Source organism: Ochotona princeps, chromosome 15 (assembly GCF_030435755.1).
Source record: "Ochotona princeps isolate mOchPri1 chromosome 15, mOchPri1.hap1, whole genome shotgun sequence".
Classification (NCBI taxonomy): domain Eukaryota; kingdom Metazoa; phylum Chordata; class Mammalia; order Lagomorpha; family Ochotonidae; genus Ochotona; species Ochotona princeps.
In genome coordinates, this window is record NC_080846.1 from 43,908,088 (window position 1) to 43,925,059 (window position 16,972).

General features: G+C 44.3%; 1 protein-coding gene across 1 annotated transcript in view; it reads left to right on the top strand.

Annotated features, from left to right (window-relative positions):
• PLXNC1 (plexin C1) overlaps positions 1-16,972 on the top strand; it is a 165,392-nt gene that overhangs the window by 49,019 nt on the left and 99,401 nt on the right. The window contains exon 5 of the mRNA XM_058673854.1: positions 12,864-12,978. Coding sequence (XP_058529837.1) covers positions 12,864-12,978 — 115 coding nt within the window. The remainder of the gene's footprint in view (positions 1-12,863; positions 12,979-16,972) is intronic.

A 16,972-nucleotide genomic window follows, 5' to 3' on the forward strand; every position in this document is an offset into this window, starting at 1 on the left:
CAAAGACCCCATTGTGCCGACTAATTGTGTACATGCAAGTAGGGCAACTGTCTGTGGGTGGGAGCAGTGGGGGAGCAAAGAGGATGGTGCCATGTGGGCCTCAGGCATTCCTGAATTACCCTGGCACCGGCTGGACTGTGCATCTGGGCCACCGAGAATGCTGGAGGGGGTTGGCAGGCTGGGAGGAGCCTTCTGATCTTGGAGAGAGGCTGGGGCCCACCTGGCTGCTCTGGGCTCTTTACCCCCGTATCAGCTGGGAGAACAGCTGGGAAGAGTCCCAAGTGGAAGGTGCAGCAGTGATTACACAGGTGCAGTCACATTCTGGCCATCCAAGACACGGCTGGCAGTGGTTGGCACACAGAGAGCGCTCACCTTGCTCGGAAGCCAGGACTTCTGGCCGCGGAGGGCCGCTGGCCTCCTTTCTCTGCACCATCTCTTTAATTGATGCTCCCTGACTGCTAACAAGTGCCATTAAGAAGACCCCTTTCAGTAAATATATGTTCTAATGCGATAGTTTTTTTCAAATGACCTTATCTCAAGCAGCGTGTGCTTTCATAAGCACATATTGATTGGCTTTTCAAAATTCCTTGAATGTTTTCACTTGTCTTTGTGATCTAGTGTTTGTCCTGTTCCCAACAGCTCCTTCATTTGCAAACCTTGTATCCATCTTCTACCGAGGCCTTCCTGCCAGGCCTGATGTGGTAATAGTTTGTAGCATTTGGACATTTGGTTCTGCCTTATGGGCAGTACCCCGCTTGGAACAGGCCAGACGTGGGATTTAGTAATAGTCTCAGCAGGATGGGGTTTGGATGACTTTGGTGGGGAGACTGAGGCTCAAGGATGTACCCCGATGGCACAGAAAATGTATGCATGGCAGCTCCAAACCCAGACCAGCTTCACTCAGGAGGCAGCATGTTTTGTGTTTAAAATTTTATTCATTTGTGTTTATTTGAAACAGAGGTAGATTGATGAATCAGCTGCTGACTTTCTTTTCTGCTGGTTCACTCTCTAAATGCCTGCAGCATCCAAGTCTGGCCAGGCTGCAGCACGGCCCAGGAACTCAGTCTGAAGCTCCTCGGGGAGGGCAGGTACCCAACCACTAGGGCTGTCACGTGCTGCCTCCCACGCACTGGGAGGTACAATGGGAAAGCTACAATTAGAAGTGCAGCCAGAACTTGAACCCAGGCACTCTGACAGGAGATGTAGATGTCTCCCAAGCAGCATTTTTTTTCTATTTTGGCACTGCCTGTGTTGCCCTCCCCAATCCCTCCCCCGGCTTTTTAAGGTTTTGTTTGTTTTTGAAAGGCAGAGTTACTGATAGAAGGAGAGCCAGGGAGAGCTTCCATCTCCTGGTTCACTCCCAAATGGCCACAGTGGTTAGAACTGGGCAGGTCCAAAGACAGGAGGAACAAAGAGCTTCTTCCAGGCCTCCCACACAGGTGCAGGGGTCCAAACACTTGAGCCATCTTCCACTGCTTTGCTAGGCCATTAGCAGGGAACGGGATTGGAAGTGGAGCAGCTGGGACTTGATCCGGCACTCATGTGGGATGCTACAGGGAGAGGCTTAACATGCTATGTAGTGACTAAGGCCCCACTGCCTCTGTGTGTGTGTGTGTTTTGTTTTTTTTTTCAATGCCATCCCTAAATTCTTCAGTTTACTATTTGCACGTGGAAATAAAAACAACCAACTTTTTGGACACTCATCATTCACGGAAGAGCCACGTTTGGGCTGCAAATCCCATTGGTGTGAGTGCATTTTACATGTGCTAAGGAATTTCAAAACAGACTGGTAGTGTACTGTGTGGGTGAACAGGCCAGCCCCGTGAACAGACATCAGTGAGATGGCTTATGCTACCTGTTCTCATAGAGACACAGACGAGAATTCTGCCACTTTAAAATTTAATCCTTAATCCAATTCGGTGAAGGCGTGTGCAGTGCCGGCCGTGGGCTCCAGGGAGAAACAGACATGAACGCAGCCGGGCCCTGCAGAAGCCCCGCAGGTTACAGCGGGCTGCAGGCTCAGAACAAACTCATCAGTGCTTAGCTAAGCTGGTGCTCAAGGCCTGAGGAGGCCCCAGGGACCCTTTCAGTGCTGGGAGGAAGAAGGGACGTGATTAAGAATCTTCCAAGAAGGCTTGCCCTGTGTCTGCCCCCGGACGCACTAAGGCAATGTTGGATATGAAACTGGCATTACGTTGGCAATGCAGATGGATGCCTGTGCAGTCAGCCTGACTGCCTGAATCCCTTGCTTGGCACTATCATGCTGTATTTGTCTGGTGATGCCATCCACATTTTTGCAAGATTCTGTATTTCATTTGCCCATGTTATAACAACTGCTAATATTTATTGAGGTGTTTTTTTAAAGATTTATTTTTATTGCAAAGTCAGATATACAGAGAGGAGGAGAGACAGAGAGAATGATCTTCCATCCAATGATTCACTCCCCAAGTGGCCGTGACTGCCATTGATGATCTGATCTGAAGCCAGGAGCCTGGAGCCTCCTCCAGCTCTCCCATGCAGGTGCAGGGTCCCAAGGCTTTGGGCCGTCCTCGACTGCTTTCCCAGGCCACAAGCCTGGAGTTGGATGGGAAGCAGGGCCGCTGGGGTTAGAACTGGCACCCATATGGGATCCCGGCACCTGTGAGGCAAGGACTTCAGCTGCTAGGCTATCGCACCAGGTCTTATTGAGGTATTCTTATAACAACTTCATGGGAACTGCTCCTAGTTGCATTTTTGCAAGTGGAGAGTGTGTGACACAGAGAGGTCAGGAGCATTGCTCCAGCCCACCAGTCTATGAATGGCAAAACCACTGGCCCTTGCCAATAATGAGGTTCCAACGCGGCGGGTCTTTTTAACCAGTCCCTGGAAGAGCCTGCTGAAGGGCCTTTCAGGGGAATTGCACGTGCTGTTTATTTGTTTTTTCTCTTTTTAAAAATATTAATTTATCATTTTTAAAAATAATGATTATGTGGTTGATCAGGGTGGAAAGGATCAAGGTTTAGGGAAATTGGGTGAATTCGTTGCTTCCAAATTTGCTATTTCTTCTTTTTGTTCCTGCGGGAAGGGGAGAAACAAAGGGGAATACCACTCACAATTTTCCACACGTCCCAGCACCCAGGGATGAGGAACCGCCACCTCATATCAACCCAGAGTTTCAATGTGGACATGTTCTGAGGATTCTGTCCAAGTGGTTTGGATAGTTCTGGAATGCTGCCGATTTCACCGATCCATGATGATGTTGCCCTCCCAATGTCCATTGGTTCCACTCACTGTCATCGCTTGTTTGGGGTTATTGTCCAGTTAATTCTGTTCTTCTGCTACAGCACCAAATGTGCTATCTCTTTTTACAACAGGCCTGCTCCACCTTTTTCATCAAGTAGGGCATGTTCTTGCTGGTGAGTCCGAGAAGCTGGGCCAGGTGTCCCAAGCACCGTGAGATCCCCCACCCCTGGGGCTCACAAATCCAACCCCCACCTATTATGCGGGCCCTAGGACCCAGACAGGAGACCCAAGCCCCGCCAGATTCCCCACCCACGGGGTGCTGTTTATTTTGCCTGAATATCCTCTCCTCACTCTTGGCATGTCTGTCTAGTCTTCTTCCGGTCTCTGAGCTGAAGTACCTTCTTTCTTGACCAGGCTATTTCAGACAGGTTCTTTCCTCCTGGTAAGTCGGGAGGAGAAAGTAAGGACTAGAGCACTGTGTCAGGGGAGAGTGGCTGTGGGGGTAGAAGGTCAAGGATACCATTGAATCCTTTTAGGCAGGGATGATGTGATCAGCTTGAGAAAGGCTTTGGTGGCAACACCAGGGGGTCAGGCAGTTGCTGCTGAAGCTCAGGTAAGAAGCTGTGGGTGGGGCTGGGGGGAGGATAACATGGAGGAATGCATTACATTGAATTGGCCATCATTAGTCGGATGAGTGAGTCGTCAAACATGTCACCAAGGGCACAGAGTGTAAGTCACTGCTCCTTAAGCAAGATCCGACTCTGTTCCCAGTACGTGTGTGGCTGGATTTCCATCCTCCACACAGGGCCATCTGCACACCATGATGGGAGACAGTGCCTCATGCTTGCCTTGAAAAATCACAGAGCATAGCCGCAAGTTCATGCTTTGGGAAAACCTTCAGAAGGGACGCCGTTCAGCATCATCAACCTGGTATTTCCTAAACTCTAATGTTGAAGCCAAATGTAACTCAAGGCATGCACTTTGAGAAACGCTGGGCAATCGAATAAAGCCTGTGTTTTTCCCAAATGACCCTGTCCCGGGAGAATCTCCTTACGTAGCATTTGTGATGTTGCTGTTCTGATAAATCTTTTAACATTTTTTGAGCAATTGGGTAAAGTATTCACAGTGAAGATACTAGTGCCAAACCTCAAGTTAACCAAGCTCTCTGCTGCTCGGTGTCCTTGCTCTGACGGGAAGGTGGTAACACCCTCATTGCAGCATCAGGAGACGATGAGGATGCGTGTCAACCCCAGGAGTCCCCAGGAGCAGTATGTGGCCCGTGATCCCTGGGAAGATGCTGTGGAAGGTCCCCCGATGTTCATGTGTTGGAAACTCAACCCCCAGGGCAGCAGTGCTGGGAGACAGGACCAGCTGGCAGGTGTTAGGGTGGGAGGCTCCCTGGATTGCTTGCTTTCTCTTGCACACCCTTTTGCTCTTCCACCTGCACCGTGGGGTTGGGCAACAAGAAGGCTTTGGCCAGCTGTAAGCTCCTTGCCTTTGGACTTTGCAGCTTCCAGAACTGCAAGAAAGGAATCTGTTTTTCATGTGAACACCTGGTCTGTGGTCTGGTGTTAGAGTAGAGTAGCGCAGAGCAGATGGGATGGTGGATGTCGAAGCTACGCTACCTGATTTTGCATCTCAGCTCCTTAACTTACTGTGTGACAGTAGGAAACACGGTAAAGATCCTTTGCTGCCTCTGTTTACCCTATATGCAAAGCAGGGGCAATTACTGTAGCTGCTTCTCAGGTTTGTTGTGAAAAATAAACGAATCAAGTCATGTGAAAAGATGTGGCCTGGCATGTTAGATGTTTTTGCTTTTGGAAGAAGAAATCCGTCTAAATTGTCTCTGTTATTAGCATAATTTTACCATGTAAATTGACTTGCAGTTCCAGTGATGAAGATCCAATTTTTCAGCTCTCCCAGCGAGCTATTTTGGTCTTGCGTTTTGGCATCACCCTCTCCTGATTCCTGAGGGCTTGAATTTAGAGTTGAGTTGGTCACAGTGACTTTCTATTCTATTCAGCAGAGCTTGGTTTCTTCCTCTGCTAGAATGGCAATTGTAATCCAAGCCCTTCAATTCCAGAGGCCACCTGGTCCCTCCTTTGAGCTCTGTGCCTTTGCTGAAGATGCAGACATCTGTTTCAAAACACTTAGTAGGAGACCTTGGTATGCTTTTGTAACAAACCCATGGTCACTCCCCTGTCCCCAGTGTGTAGGAGGCTTGCCTATTCCTTGTGAGAGGGAGAGAGGGGAAGGGAGTGGGGAGGGAGAGAGACAGAGACAGACAGTAATGTCCTTGTGAAAAGTTTTCTGAGACTGTATCAGGATATCATCTTTGAAACTGGTCACACTAACCCCCAGGTTTAAGCCAGTTGCCTGCGATTTAGTTATCAGATTCCTTCAGGGACTGTCTGAACTTGGTAAACAATTCGATTAGAGAATACTGATGAAATTTGAGTATCAGGAAGGAACAGGTACTTTTCTGAGTTCAGAGTTTTTATTTCAAGGTTGAATAAGTGGCAGATTTTGACCAAGCCATCCCAACCCAATAGAGTTAGAGTCTCCAGGAAAACCCTGCCTGGCCCCTAGGCATTCCAATTGTCTGGCAGCTAAGTTGCTTTTCAGAGGTAGGTCCCCTTATTCTTTCTGTTGGCATGAAAATAATTAATAATTTAAGCCATACCCATTTAAAAAAAAGAAAATGCCATATAAATACAATACTGTAATAATAAATGTAAAAGTCGATCCAGCTGGGCACTGTTCCCAGACTACCAGCTGAACAGAAACACAAATAAGTAAAGAAGAAGAAAAAGTGCTACAGGAGGCAAATGGTTGTAATCTTGTTGTTCTCGGCTCCTCTTCTGTTGCAAATACGTGGTATGGAAGTGACATTGTGGGTGAATGTGTTTTCTGAACTAACCTGGAAACCTAATCATTGTTTATAACATGATTTCTATGGGGAGAAATGTTCCCCATATTACGAACAGATGGTTTGCAAGGAAATTTTTTTGAAACACAATAGATTGCTAAGTCCAAGGCCGCCCTGAATTTTAACCTCTAGCTGAAGGTTTTCTATTTCAGTCTAGTGATAGATGAAAATTATAGGTCTCTCAGAAGCCTCATCGTTGTATTTCCTTCTTAAATCCTTGCCACCCCCCTCCTCCTGGAGGTGACCTCACCTTCTCTGTTCTGTTTCTGGAGCTCCTATACTTGCATGCTCATCCCAGCCCAACCCCGCCCTCTCAGCTACTGTTGATGCCCCAGGAAGCCAGGAGGGACCCTGAATGCCTTTATTGTAAATAGTGCTTGGGGCCCACAGGAAGCCACCCAGCCAAGTAGCCCCAATGTGTAGCCATGAAGTCAGATGCCTGGCACTTAAAGCTGTGTGACCTTGGCATGTTCCAGTCTATCTCTGGGACCCTGTGTCATCCCCATGGAAGGAGGTTGTTGTGAGAACTGCACAAGACAGGCTACAGAGTGCTAACGCTTCCTTCAAGCCGGTGCGTGGGTCGGGTGGGTGCTCAGGGACATGCTATGGGTTGTACAGATTTCTATATTCTTGGGAAACCAATTTGCTACAGGAAATCATTTTCTGAATTTCAAACAGCAAACTTAGAAGCAAGTGTCTGGACTTTCTTGTTCCTAAAGAGATCTGTTATGAGTTGGAGGTGGGAGCCAGGGCTTCAGTGTGTTAATAGAGTTGAGTGACAATCTCAGACTCTCACTGAGTGAATGAAACTCTGCATACAGCAGATTTTACAGCAAAGTAGCAGGAACAAGACTTCTGAAATGGTTTTATTGGTTCAATTATTAACATACACAGTGTTTTTCACTTATTGAGAATTTTTTTTTAAGTAACTTTCTGGTTGGGGGATTTTTGCTTCTGCAGGCTTTCTTTCCTTTGTATCTGGGCAAATGCTGTTTTCTAGTTTGCTATTAGGCTTTGTCTGCTTGTTGACTTCATCATGTAGATATGAAATCTAAGTAGAAATAGAGAAGAGAGAGCAGGATACTAATGCTCAGTCCAAGGTCCTTTGCGTGGTTTGAATGTGTTCCCTTCCAAAGCATGTGCTGGGGACTTAATTTCCAGTACCTCCATGTTGAGAGATGGGACCTAGAGGGTGGTGTTTAGATACTGAGGACCCCACTCTCATGCATGGATGAATGCTGATTATGAAAGAGTTTGAGGTTGCGAGTTCCATCTCTTGGCCCTTCCCAGTTCCTTCTTGAGATGATGCAGCTAGAAGGCCCTCACCAAGTTCAGACCTCTTGACCTTGGACTTTCTATCCTTCAGAATTGTAGCAAATGAACTTTTTTTTTCCTGCCATAGCAACACAGAATAGACTAGGAGAGAAAATAGTCCAGGCATCCCACTCCTGGGCAAAGACTCAGAAGACATGAACACCTTGTATCAGTAAGATATTTGCACCACCATGTTTATAAGCAATGTCGTTCACAGTAGCCAAATTGTGGACTCAGCCAAGTGTCCCTCATCAGATGAAAGGCTAAAGAAAATGTGGCCTATACAAAATGCAATGGAATATTATTCAGCTATAAAAAGAATGAAATTCTGTGATTTGCATCAAAATGGTTACAACTGGAGCACATTGCCTTGAGTGAAATGAGCCAGACACAAATTAAGCACATTCTTCCTTATATGTGGAAGCTAAATTTTAAAAAAATCGAAGAAACAAAAACACAGAGAGCCATAGTGTGTTGCCCAATTGTGTTCTGAATCTTTGTCAGGTCTGTTGTTATGAGTATGGACCGTGTAGCCTGGGTGACCTGTGGCGATGCCTGAATTTCCTGTACAGGGGTGTAGAGGACCTCTTTTCATCCAACTGTTGTTTATGGCGCTTGCTTGTAGTCTCACTAAACTATATTCTTCTTGCTTTTGGTTTGCTGAACTCTTTATTTAGTGGAGCATTAAGCTTGTGACTATAAAGTAAAATGAAAATGTTATCTCAAAAAATGTTTTTTAAAGAAAATTGGTCCTGGAAAGTGGGGCTGTTGCTTTAATAGACACCTATAAATCTGAAAGTGGCTTTGGGGGTGGGTAAGGATGTACAGGCTGGAAGAATTTGAAGGAGCAGACTAAAAGAAGCCTAAATTGCTGCACAGGGGCTCAGATGAAGACAAGTAGTGTGGGGAAAAGTCTGGAACTTCGCAGGTGTTGCTTCAGTGGTCATGATTTAAATAGGGATAGTAAAGGCCATTCCAGGGAGGAACGAGGTACTGGAAGCCAGGGTAAAGCCATCCTTCCCACACAGCTGCAGCTTAGAGGGAGTATCCATGTCCTAGGACTTGGTGGAAGGCAGAACCCAAGAGTGATGAATTAGGCTGTCTGACACTAAAATATTGAAGGAGCTGCGTGGCTACCTTGAACTACATAGAGTAAGAGGTGAGAGGAGACAAAATGATTTGAAAGCAGGATTTATAACTAACAGAAGCATAGAAGGAAAATTCACAGCCTGGCCAAGTAACCAGTGAAAAAAGGCATCAATAGGAGAGCAAACCAAGAGCAGGGCCAAGTGACCACTTGCTAAGAAGATGAATATGGGGACAAGGAAGCCAGGAGCTACTCACCAAAAAAAAAAAAAAAAAAAAAAAAAAAAAAAAGCAACAGAAGAATCTGGAAAGCACCTTGAGATCTATGAGACAAGATAGTACCTAAAAGGCAAGATGTCTGGGGAGTGACCCCAGGACCTCAGCATCCACTTCCCAGGGCCACGATAGTTCTGGCTCAGTGCTCCTTGGCTACCCCAAATGTGGCTCAAGCAGGCCCAGGTTACAGGTTAGGCCGCTGCTCTGGAGATGTAAGTGCTAGACCTTGGCAGGTGCAGAGTTACACACTGTGGGGGCACAGTGAGCTCCACATACATGCCATGGGATGCTGCAGAGAGCCTGGTGTTGCAGGCTGAAACCTGCCCTTACTTGGACAGTGCCTAGTGAAGCTGTGGGAATTGTCTCCAACATTCCAGAACTGTAGGGCCACCACTGTGCAGCTCCAGCCTGAGAAAGCATCCGGTACAAGACTTCAACCTGTCATTGCTACTGGGTAGTCAGAGGCCCTCAAACCTGTAAGGGTTTGTGGGGGTTTACATCGGCCCCAGTGTGGGACATAGAATCAACAGAATATTCTGGACCGTAAGACTTCATATTGTTTACAGTGCTGAGTTTTGAATATTCTTGGGACCAGTGACCCCTTTTCTTCTTGCCTACTTCTCCAGTTTAGAATGGAAATTTCTGCCTTCTACCTGTCTCCTCATTTTATTTCAGAAGCGCATAACTTGTTCAATTTCACAGGCTCACAGCTGGAGAGGAATTTGCCTCAGGATGAAGCATGGCTTGAGTCTCATTTCTATTTGATTTAGATTAAAATCTTTGGACTTCATAGTTGATGCTAGAACAAGTTAAGATACTGAGGCTAAGAGGATGGGAAATTTTTATTTTACGTGTGTGAGAAGGACATGAATGTTGGGAGCCAGGGATGGACTGACAACCCCCAAAAGCATGTAGGAGAAACTTAATCCCCAGTCCAACAGTGTTGAGAGGTATGGCCCAACTGGAGGTGTGTAGGTCATGAAAGGATTACTGCTGGCACCCTCGTTGTCCTTCTGCCTTCTACCATGGGGGTCTCAGCAAGAAAGTGCTTGCTCACGGGGTGTGGGCCACTGGGCCTTGTATTTCTCAACCCCAGACAAATGCTAAAGCAATCTCTGTTCTTTATAAATTACTCAGCCTTGGATAGTCTGTGATAGCAATGTGAAACTGACTAAGACGGATCCACAGTAGAGAATTGAGTAAGAGCAACAGCACAGGTAAAAGAAAGCAAATATATCTGTGACATTTGTTCTAGAATGCATGCGTTCTAATCAGATTCCAATTTTCCTCTGATCAGTAGCCTGAAGAAATGGAAATGGAGCCTGTTAAGAAACCAGGGTATCTGAGAATGCCTCCTTGAGGAATCAACCTCACCAAGATTCATGTCTGATGATGCGATTTTAATTCTATTTAGGCAATAGCTTAGATGTTTATGCACTTGACCATTGCTTCCATTGACACACAGGGATAAGAATGATGGCTTTCAAAAGGAATTGTTTCAAGCTAACTGATTTTGTTTACTTTAAAATGTGGAAACTCCAAGATCTGCCCCCACCATTGGATGTGTGGGTAATTTGCTGTCATAAGGATTTTACAATCTGCAGTTATTTGAGAAGTAATGTTGAGAAGAGAATGTTGTGGGTTGACCATCTGGTTATACATTTTTTTGTGTCATGGTTTGCTTTTTATGTAAAAGGGTGTTTTATGTTTTTTTTTTTCCTTTTACTGTTGGGAGGCAAAATGAGAGTTCAGAGATTTCATGGGTATCTTTTTTTCTATCAACAAGAATTTTTTTTAGTTAATATTGTTTGGTTTTTATGCTGTGCAGAACAGGGATTCTGATTCATTATTTTCTTTCAAAAAAAAAATCAACCTCAACTTCTGGATTCCTGATTCCATCCCTAGGTTTGAACTGATTTTGAACATCAAAACTAGTTTCTCAAAGGAGAGTCAGACATTAGTCAAAACTTTAGAGAGAAAAATCACCCACGGAGAAGACCCAGAGAGATTTCATAGTTCATCCATTCATTCACAAATATTTATAAGAACCCTAGTGTTTACATCTTGGGCTGCAGACATTGAGGGATTTGCCGAAGAAATATTAAAGATGCTTTCCCTTCCTCCAAGGAGCTTAGAGCTCACATGGGGGAGATGACATAGACATAAGAAACAGTGAAGTTGTAATTCCAGGCAGCATCTGATTAAATGCCAAAATGTGTGGTTCCGACACGAAATGCTGTAAGAGTTCAGGAAAGGCAGTGCTAGCCCGGGAGCACTACTGTCTCTGCCTACAAATTGGCAACTTGGAGCACTATTTGTATAAAATATCTTACACTTGTTCTTTTGGCAGCCAAGGCCTTGACTCCCAGGCAACATTAAAAGCCTACAAAAATATTTGTGCACTAGTTGCTCTAGAATTGGTTGCTTTTTTTTTTTTTTAACTTCTAGGCAGAGGAAGTACCTTCTATCAACCCAAGTACCCACGAGAGGCAGGGACATTTTTCACAGTCATGATTGCTCTCAGATACAAAAGAAGGAGCCCACGTCTCCATCCTCTATGGTTTCAGTTCCAGCCATCCTTGTGCCTGCATGGCAAACTCTGCCTGACATTGAGGGGTGGTTTAATTTGAACTTAATGGCTGTAACGGACGAGCCAGCGGTCAAGGGTCAGGTAGATGGATGACTCTGGAGGATTGCTAATGAAAATCCCATGGGTTGTGATGTTGGGGAAGCAGCTGATGCAGAGGCAGGGGCGCAGGCACACAGGGGTGCCCACCGTGGGCAGGGTTTCCCCCAGATGTCAGAAGAGGATGATATGCTACGAGTATTATGCTTGAGGATGATGCCAAGTGAAACTCGGTGACTTCCTGTTCTATTTTTGCCATATTCAAATTAGCGTGGGGCTCAAAGATGAAACCATGAGATCTAAATTCTGAAGAATTCAGAGAGAGAGATGAGGGAGAGAAGGAGGAGGGCGGGAGCAAGAAATAAACCTTTGTGGAATTGGATGACCTAATCATATCTTATTCCACTTCAGCTCTTCAGAAGCTTTCTACCCGATTGTGGCTCTCATTTGATTCCTTTTATTTATGTCTTGGGTGGTTTTAGAACTCCCTGGTCCCTGGCTTCTTACCCCTTTAACCTTTGACCATGAGGAGATACAAGCACTAGAAACATTGTGTTCTTCCTTGTTACTGTCTAGCAGAATGCCTGCGGAGTTCATCACCATTCCAAGATAATGTGGCACCTGATATTCCTTTGCTTTGTCAGTTTGGTGGCCCATCTGGTGAGGCAGGGGTTCTCAAGTTAGCGTGACCTCGAGTGACCCGACAGCTCAAGCAAGTCAGCATTCTCACCACTCAGTTTCCCAGCCATTGGCCCTGGTCATAGTTTAAGACTTCTTTGGGGGCATCCTCTGGGCTATCTGACTTGGAGAAGTGGCCCTGGAAAATATCCCACCCATAACTTTTGATAGCATTTGTTATCTATCTAAATACATGTTATGCAGCAGATGGTTGTGGAATGTCTTATTGAATTCTTGGGCAGACTCTGCCCTTGAAATATTTTTATTTAATTATCATGGTGCAAAACATGAAATAGCAGCTTTGTGGTAGTTATTGTCAAACAAAGACATTGCATAGTAGCTTGAAGTGAAGAGAATGAATTGCAAACCCACAGGGTCCCGAACATATGAACTTTTCCTTCACTAGGTGTTTAGCAAAGGGAGCTCTTTATTGCAGAATCCTGAGAGCGCATGCTTCTAATGTGTTTGGTAATGTCATCTCGAGGGATGGTTCGGGAGTCCAAGTTCAACATGTTGTCTGCATTTGTTCACCGTTGCTAGACATGATGGGGAAAAAATGCTCTGATGTTTTCTTGTTGCTTTTCATAGTTTTAGCATCATGTTCCTATTCTTGTTCAAAATCAATAATCCACTATACAAAGCCTGGCATTTTGTACTGAAGCCAAGAGAAAGTTTTAACTAATGCATGTATGGAGCTGCTGTTTTCTTGCTCTTTTTTGTTTTGTTTTAAAGGTGCACTTTTCAAGAAGATTGTGTACATTCAGAGAATTTGCAGAACTGGCTGGATGTTTCATCTGGCGGCAGAAAGTGTCCTAAAGTTCAGATAATTCGAAGCATCAAAGATAAGGTGAGAGGAAAGATTTTGTCTATATTGTATCATCCTCAGCTGGTGCTCACTTCCTTTGTGTGTATCTGTTTGTAATCAAAGAAGCTTGGTTGAAGTCCATTCGTTGTATTCATGATTTTGGAGTGCCTACCATGTGTTCTGGGGACATAGTAGGAGCCAAGTCACGTCACAGGCCTGCCTGGATAGAGTTTGTCATTTTGTTGAGCTAAATATGACCCTCAATTGTAAGCTTGAACAAAGGATGGACTTGTAACATAAGTCATATACATTGATTTCACAACTAGTGAGAAGTCCAGATTCAGGGTCAACATGATTCCTTCAATATGGCTGAACTGTAGATGTGTGTCCTACCCTATGGTTCTTCATCCCCCGGTTCAAGCTTCTCCCAGCAACTTTTGTGGACCTGATGTCAGGGATGGAGAGAAAACCAGTTTGGGCCATGATGACTGCAAATGAGGCTCCTTGCAAAGCCAGCGGGCTGTTGTCAACAGATGAGAGAAAGGGAGCACAGAGCATATTCTAGCATTTTCTGTTACATAAACCCTTCATGCCCTACAGAGAAATGCAATTCCTGCCCTGCAGTGTCAGTGAGGAGACATTTTCTCCCTAATTATGGCTCTTGTGTTATGAATAATTGTACTGAGTCCCCATCAGCAGCCGGTTGACCTGTCTGTTGAGCTTACTAAGTTTTATGTGAATGCCACATTAACAAGGAAATGGGCTACTTTCTCTTTTCCCTTACACTTTGCCATTTCAAATAGCAAGAACCATACCACTTAAGATGATTTAACATTTAATAAAGGAGAGCCAGAGCATTTAATGAGTGATAAATAATAAAAGAATCAAGCTTTCAAGTTACAGCTGATCAGAACTCATGGATGTCGTTATTTGTGTGTTGTGGGAGACACTTTCTGTTGTCAGCCTTTGGAGCCGTAGGGGAAGGAAGAACTTTGAGAGCCTTCTTACAAACTCCCACCAACCCCGAGTCAGAGTGAATGAATCTGATGTGGAAGATGCTTAGGCATCTACATATAGGTATGTCCATTAGATATAAATTATTGCTTACACAATTTGCTTATCTATGTATGGATACACTTGTATAAATTAATCATAATTTATATCCAGTCTGGAACATTCCAGAAAATGATGACTACCCAACCAATCCCTAGTGATTTCTTCTCTACCTCGAATCCCATTGTGGCTCACCTTGATTCTCCTGGAATCTTCCATATGGCCATTACCTCACTGTTCCAGCTCATCCTCACTTCCAAGATGAAAGAGGCAAGGAATTAGGTATTTGGTTAAACCTATATTTGAAGTCAACTTTGAACGGATTTTTTAATAATGTTGATAAGACATCAGGTCCATTTCTTGATCATATTATTTCAAAGTATTTCCTACTCTTAGGGCATCTATGTCTTACCTGAAAATCTCAGATCTTTCTTTGTTTTCATCATATCTGACCCTGCATGGATAGCTGTATTTGGTTTTCCCAATTTCACCTATTCATTCAATGAAAAGCATGCTTGCTAATTGCCTATCAAATGCTTGGTCATCTTCCAGTACTCTTTTTTTTTTTCAAGATTGATTTATGTGTTTTGCAAATCATAGAAAGTTACACAGAAAGAGGTAAGGACTGAGAGAGACTGAGCTCTTCCATCCACTGGTTCACTCCCCAAGTGACCACAACAGCCAGGGCTGGGCCAGTCCAAAGGTCAGTAGCCAGGAACTCCATCCCAGTCTCCTATAGCAATGGTAGGGTCCCAAGCACCTGAGCCACCCTCTGCTGCTTTTTCCAGGCCATTTTGAAGGGACTGAATGGGAAGTGGAGCAGTCGGGATGCAAACTGGCACCCATATAGGTTGCTGGTGTCACAGGTGGCCGCCTTACCCACCTGCCACCATCTTTATGGGGATATGAAAACCTTCATATATGCAGAACCATTATTTCTTTACATGAAGAAATTACAAGATAGTCTGTCCTTGTCCTCATCATGGACTTCATGTTAGAGCAATCCCAGTTAGTGTCCTTGGGGGGATTTCTGTAAAGTTTGAATAAAAATAGCAAGGTGCAGTAAAGTGTGTGTGATAAGATCTTATATTGGTCACAATGGATCTTATATTAGTCACAATGTCCCTCTCTAGGCTTATGTCCATATGTGTTTGTATAATTATTTGAGAGCAGTGGAGAGGTAAGGCAGAGACTAGGGCAACAGGAGGACACATGAAACCTCACCTCCGCAAAGACGCAAGAGGACAAGTGACGCAATCCTGTTTGTGCATTGTGTACAATGACAGGGGTTTACACCTAGGTAGAAATCTTTAAGGTTTGGTAAAAATGGTTTACAGTAACCAAAATAGAAAAGGCAGAGGAATAAAGTGTCTCAGAAACAGCATGTTTTCTAAGGGAGAAGCACTAAGAGCCAATCTTTCATGAATCGGCACTGAAACAAGGAATTCTAGCACCACTGGCCCCGTGAGCATTGACCATGACTCTGCCCAGAAACAACCGTGGCAGTGAAACCCATTTTTATTCCATTATTTGCTCATTGGAAGTAGCTACAAACCTGAAGAAGCTACATATTTGGATTTCAAAAATTACTCAAATGAACAGAAGTGAAGGAAGTACTGGAAGTTGGATGTGGTGGACAAGGACTGTAATTAGGCTAACTCACCACCTGGGAGCCCCACATTCCATATTGAGTGCCTGGCCCGAGTCCCAGCAGATGGAAGGCCTCTCTCTGATGCTTTACTTTTCAGATAACATAAAGATCAAGTTTTTTAAGAATTAAAAAAGCCCTCGCTATATTTCAGGTAAAACAAACTTTAACTCAACTAAGAAAAAATAAGTCTCATTCATAAAAACAGTGGAAATGTTCAGACATAAACTTAGAGAGCAAGTTCTATGCCCCGTGTTTTAGAATTATTTTTACTAGGAGGTATATGTTGGCTGAATACAACTACGAAAAAGGAAAAAAAAAACAAGCAGTGATTTTGGCTTCACAGCAGCTTATCTTAAGCCACTTTTAAAAAAACTAATTAGACAGCAAAACAGTAGTCTATTGAGGCTATTTATAATTCATGACGGTGAAGCCTTATCAATTAAAACCATAAGCATAAATAAAAATAAACAGTATACAAGGTGTTTTCCTGGAAGATATGACAAATATCTTGAATGTATCCAGACACATTGTCTGAGGAGTTTTTTAAGGATTATTTGTTTGTTAATTTTTATTTGAAAGGTGGAGACAGAGACAGGCAGACAAAGATCTTCCATCGGCATGTTTACTCCTCAAATGCCCACAGTGGCTGGGGCAGGGGCAGGCTGAAACCAGGAGACCAGCAGTCAGGCCGTGTCTCCCATGCGGGTGGCAGGGACTCGGATGCTCGAGCTGTCGTCTGCTGTGTTCCAGGGGACTTGTGAGCAGCACGATTGGAAGTGGAGCTAGGCTCGAACCCAGTCACTCCACCATGGGCTGTGGCTATCCTAAGATGCTGTACCACATGCCCATCCCATGCTGTGTGTATCTTGTGAGAAAGTAGCATGAAAATAGAACTTCTACCCTAACCTGTTTTTCTAGATATCCTGTGATCCCAGTAAAAGTTGAATATATTTTGAAAAAAAGAAATTAGGTTAGTCAGTATCACCACTCTTAGATGGTGAACTTATTTATGCATATGCTGTGTATATGTGTAATGATATATGATATATAAATGATATATTAATGATATATGATAGATATTAAATAATAATTCCATAATTTTGATTTTACAATAGGAATATGAAAGTACTTAGCACTTTAAAAGTTCATGAAAAATATGCTTTGAAAAGTATTTTGAGGGCCCAGTGCAGTAGCCTAGTGGCTAAAGTCCTTGCCTTGCATGCACAGAGATCCCATATGGGTGCTGGTTCTAATCGTGGCAGCCCTGCTTCCCATCCAGCTCCCTGCATGTGGCATGGGAAAGTAATTGAGGGCAGCCCAAAGCCTTAGGAC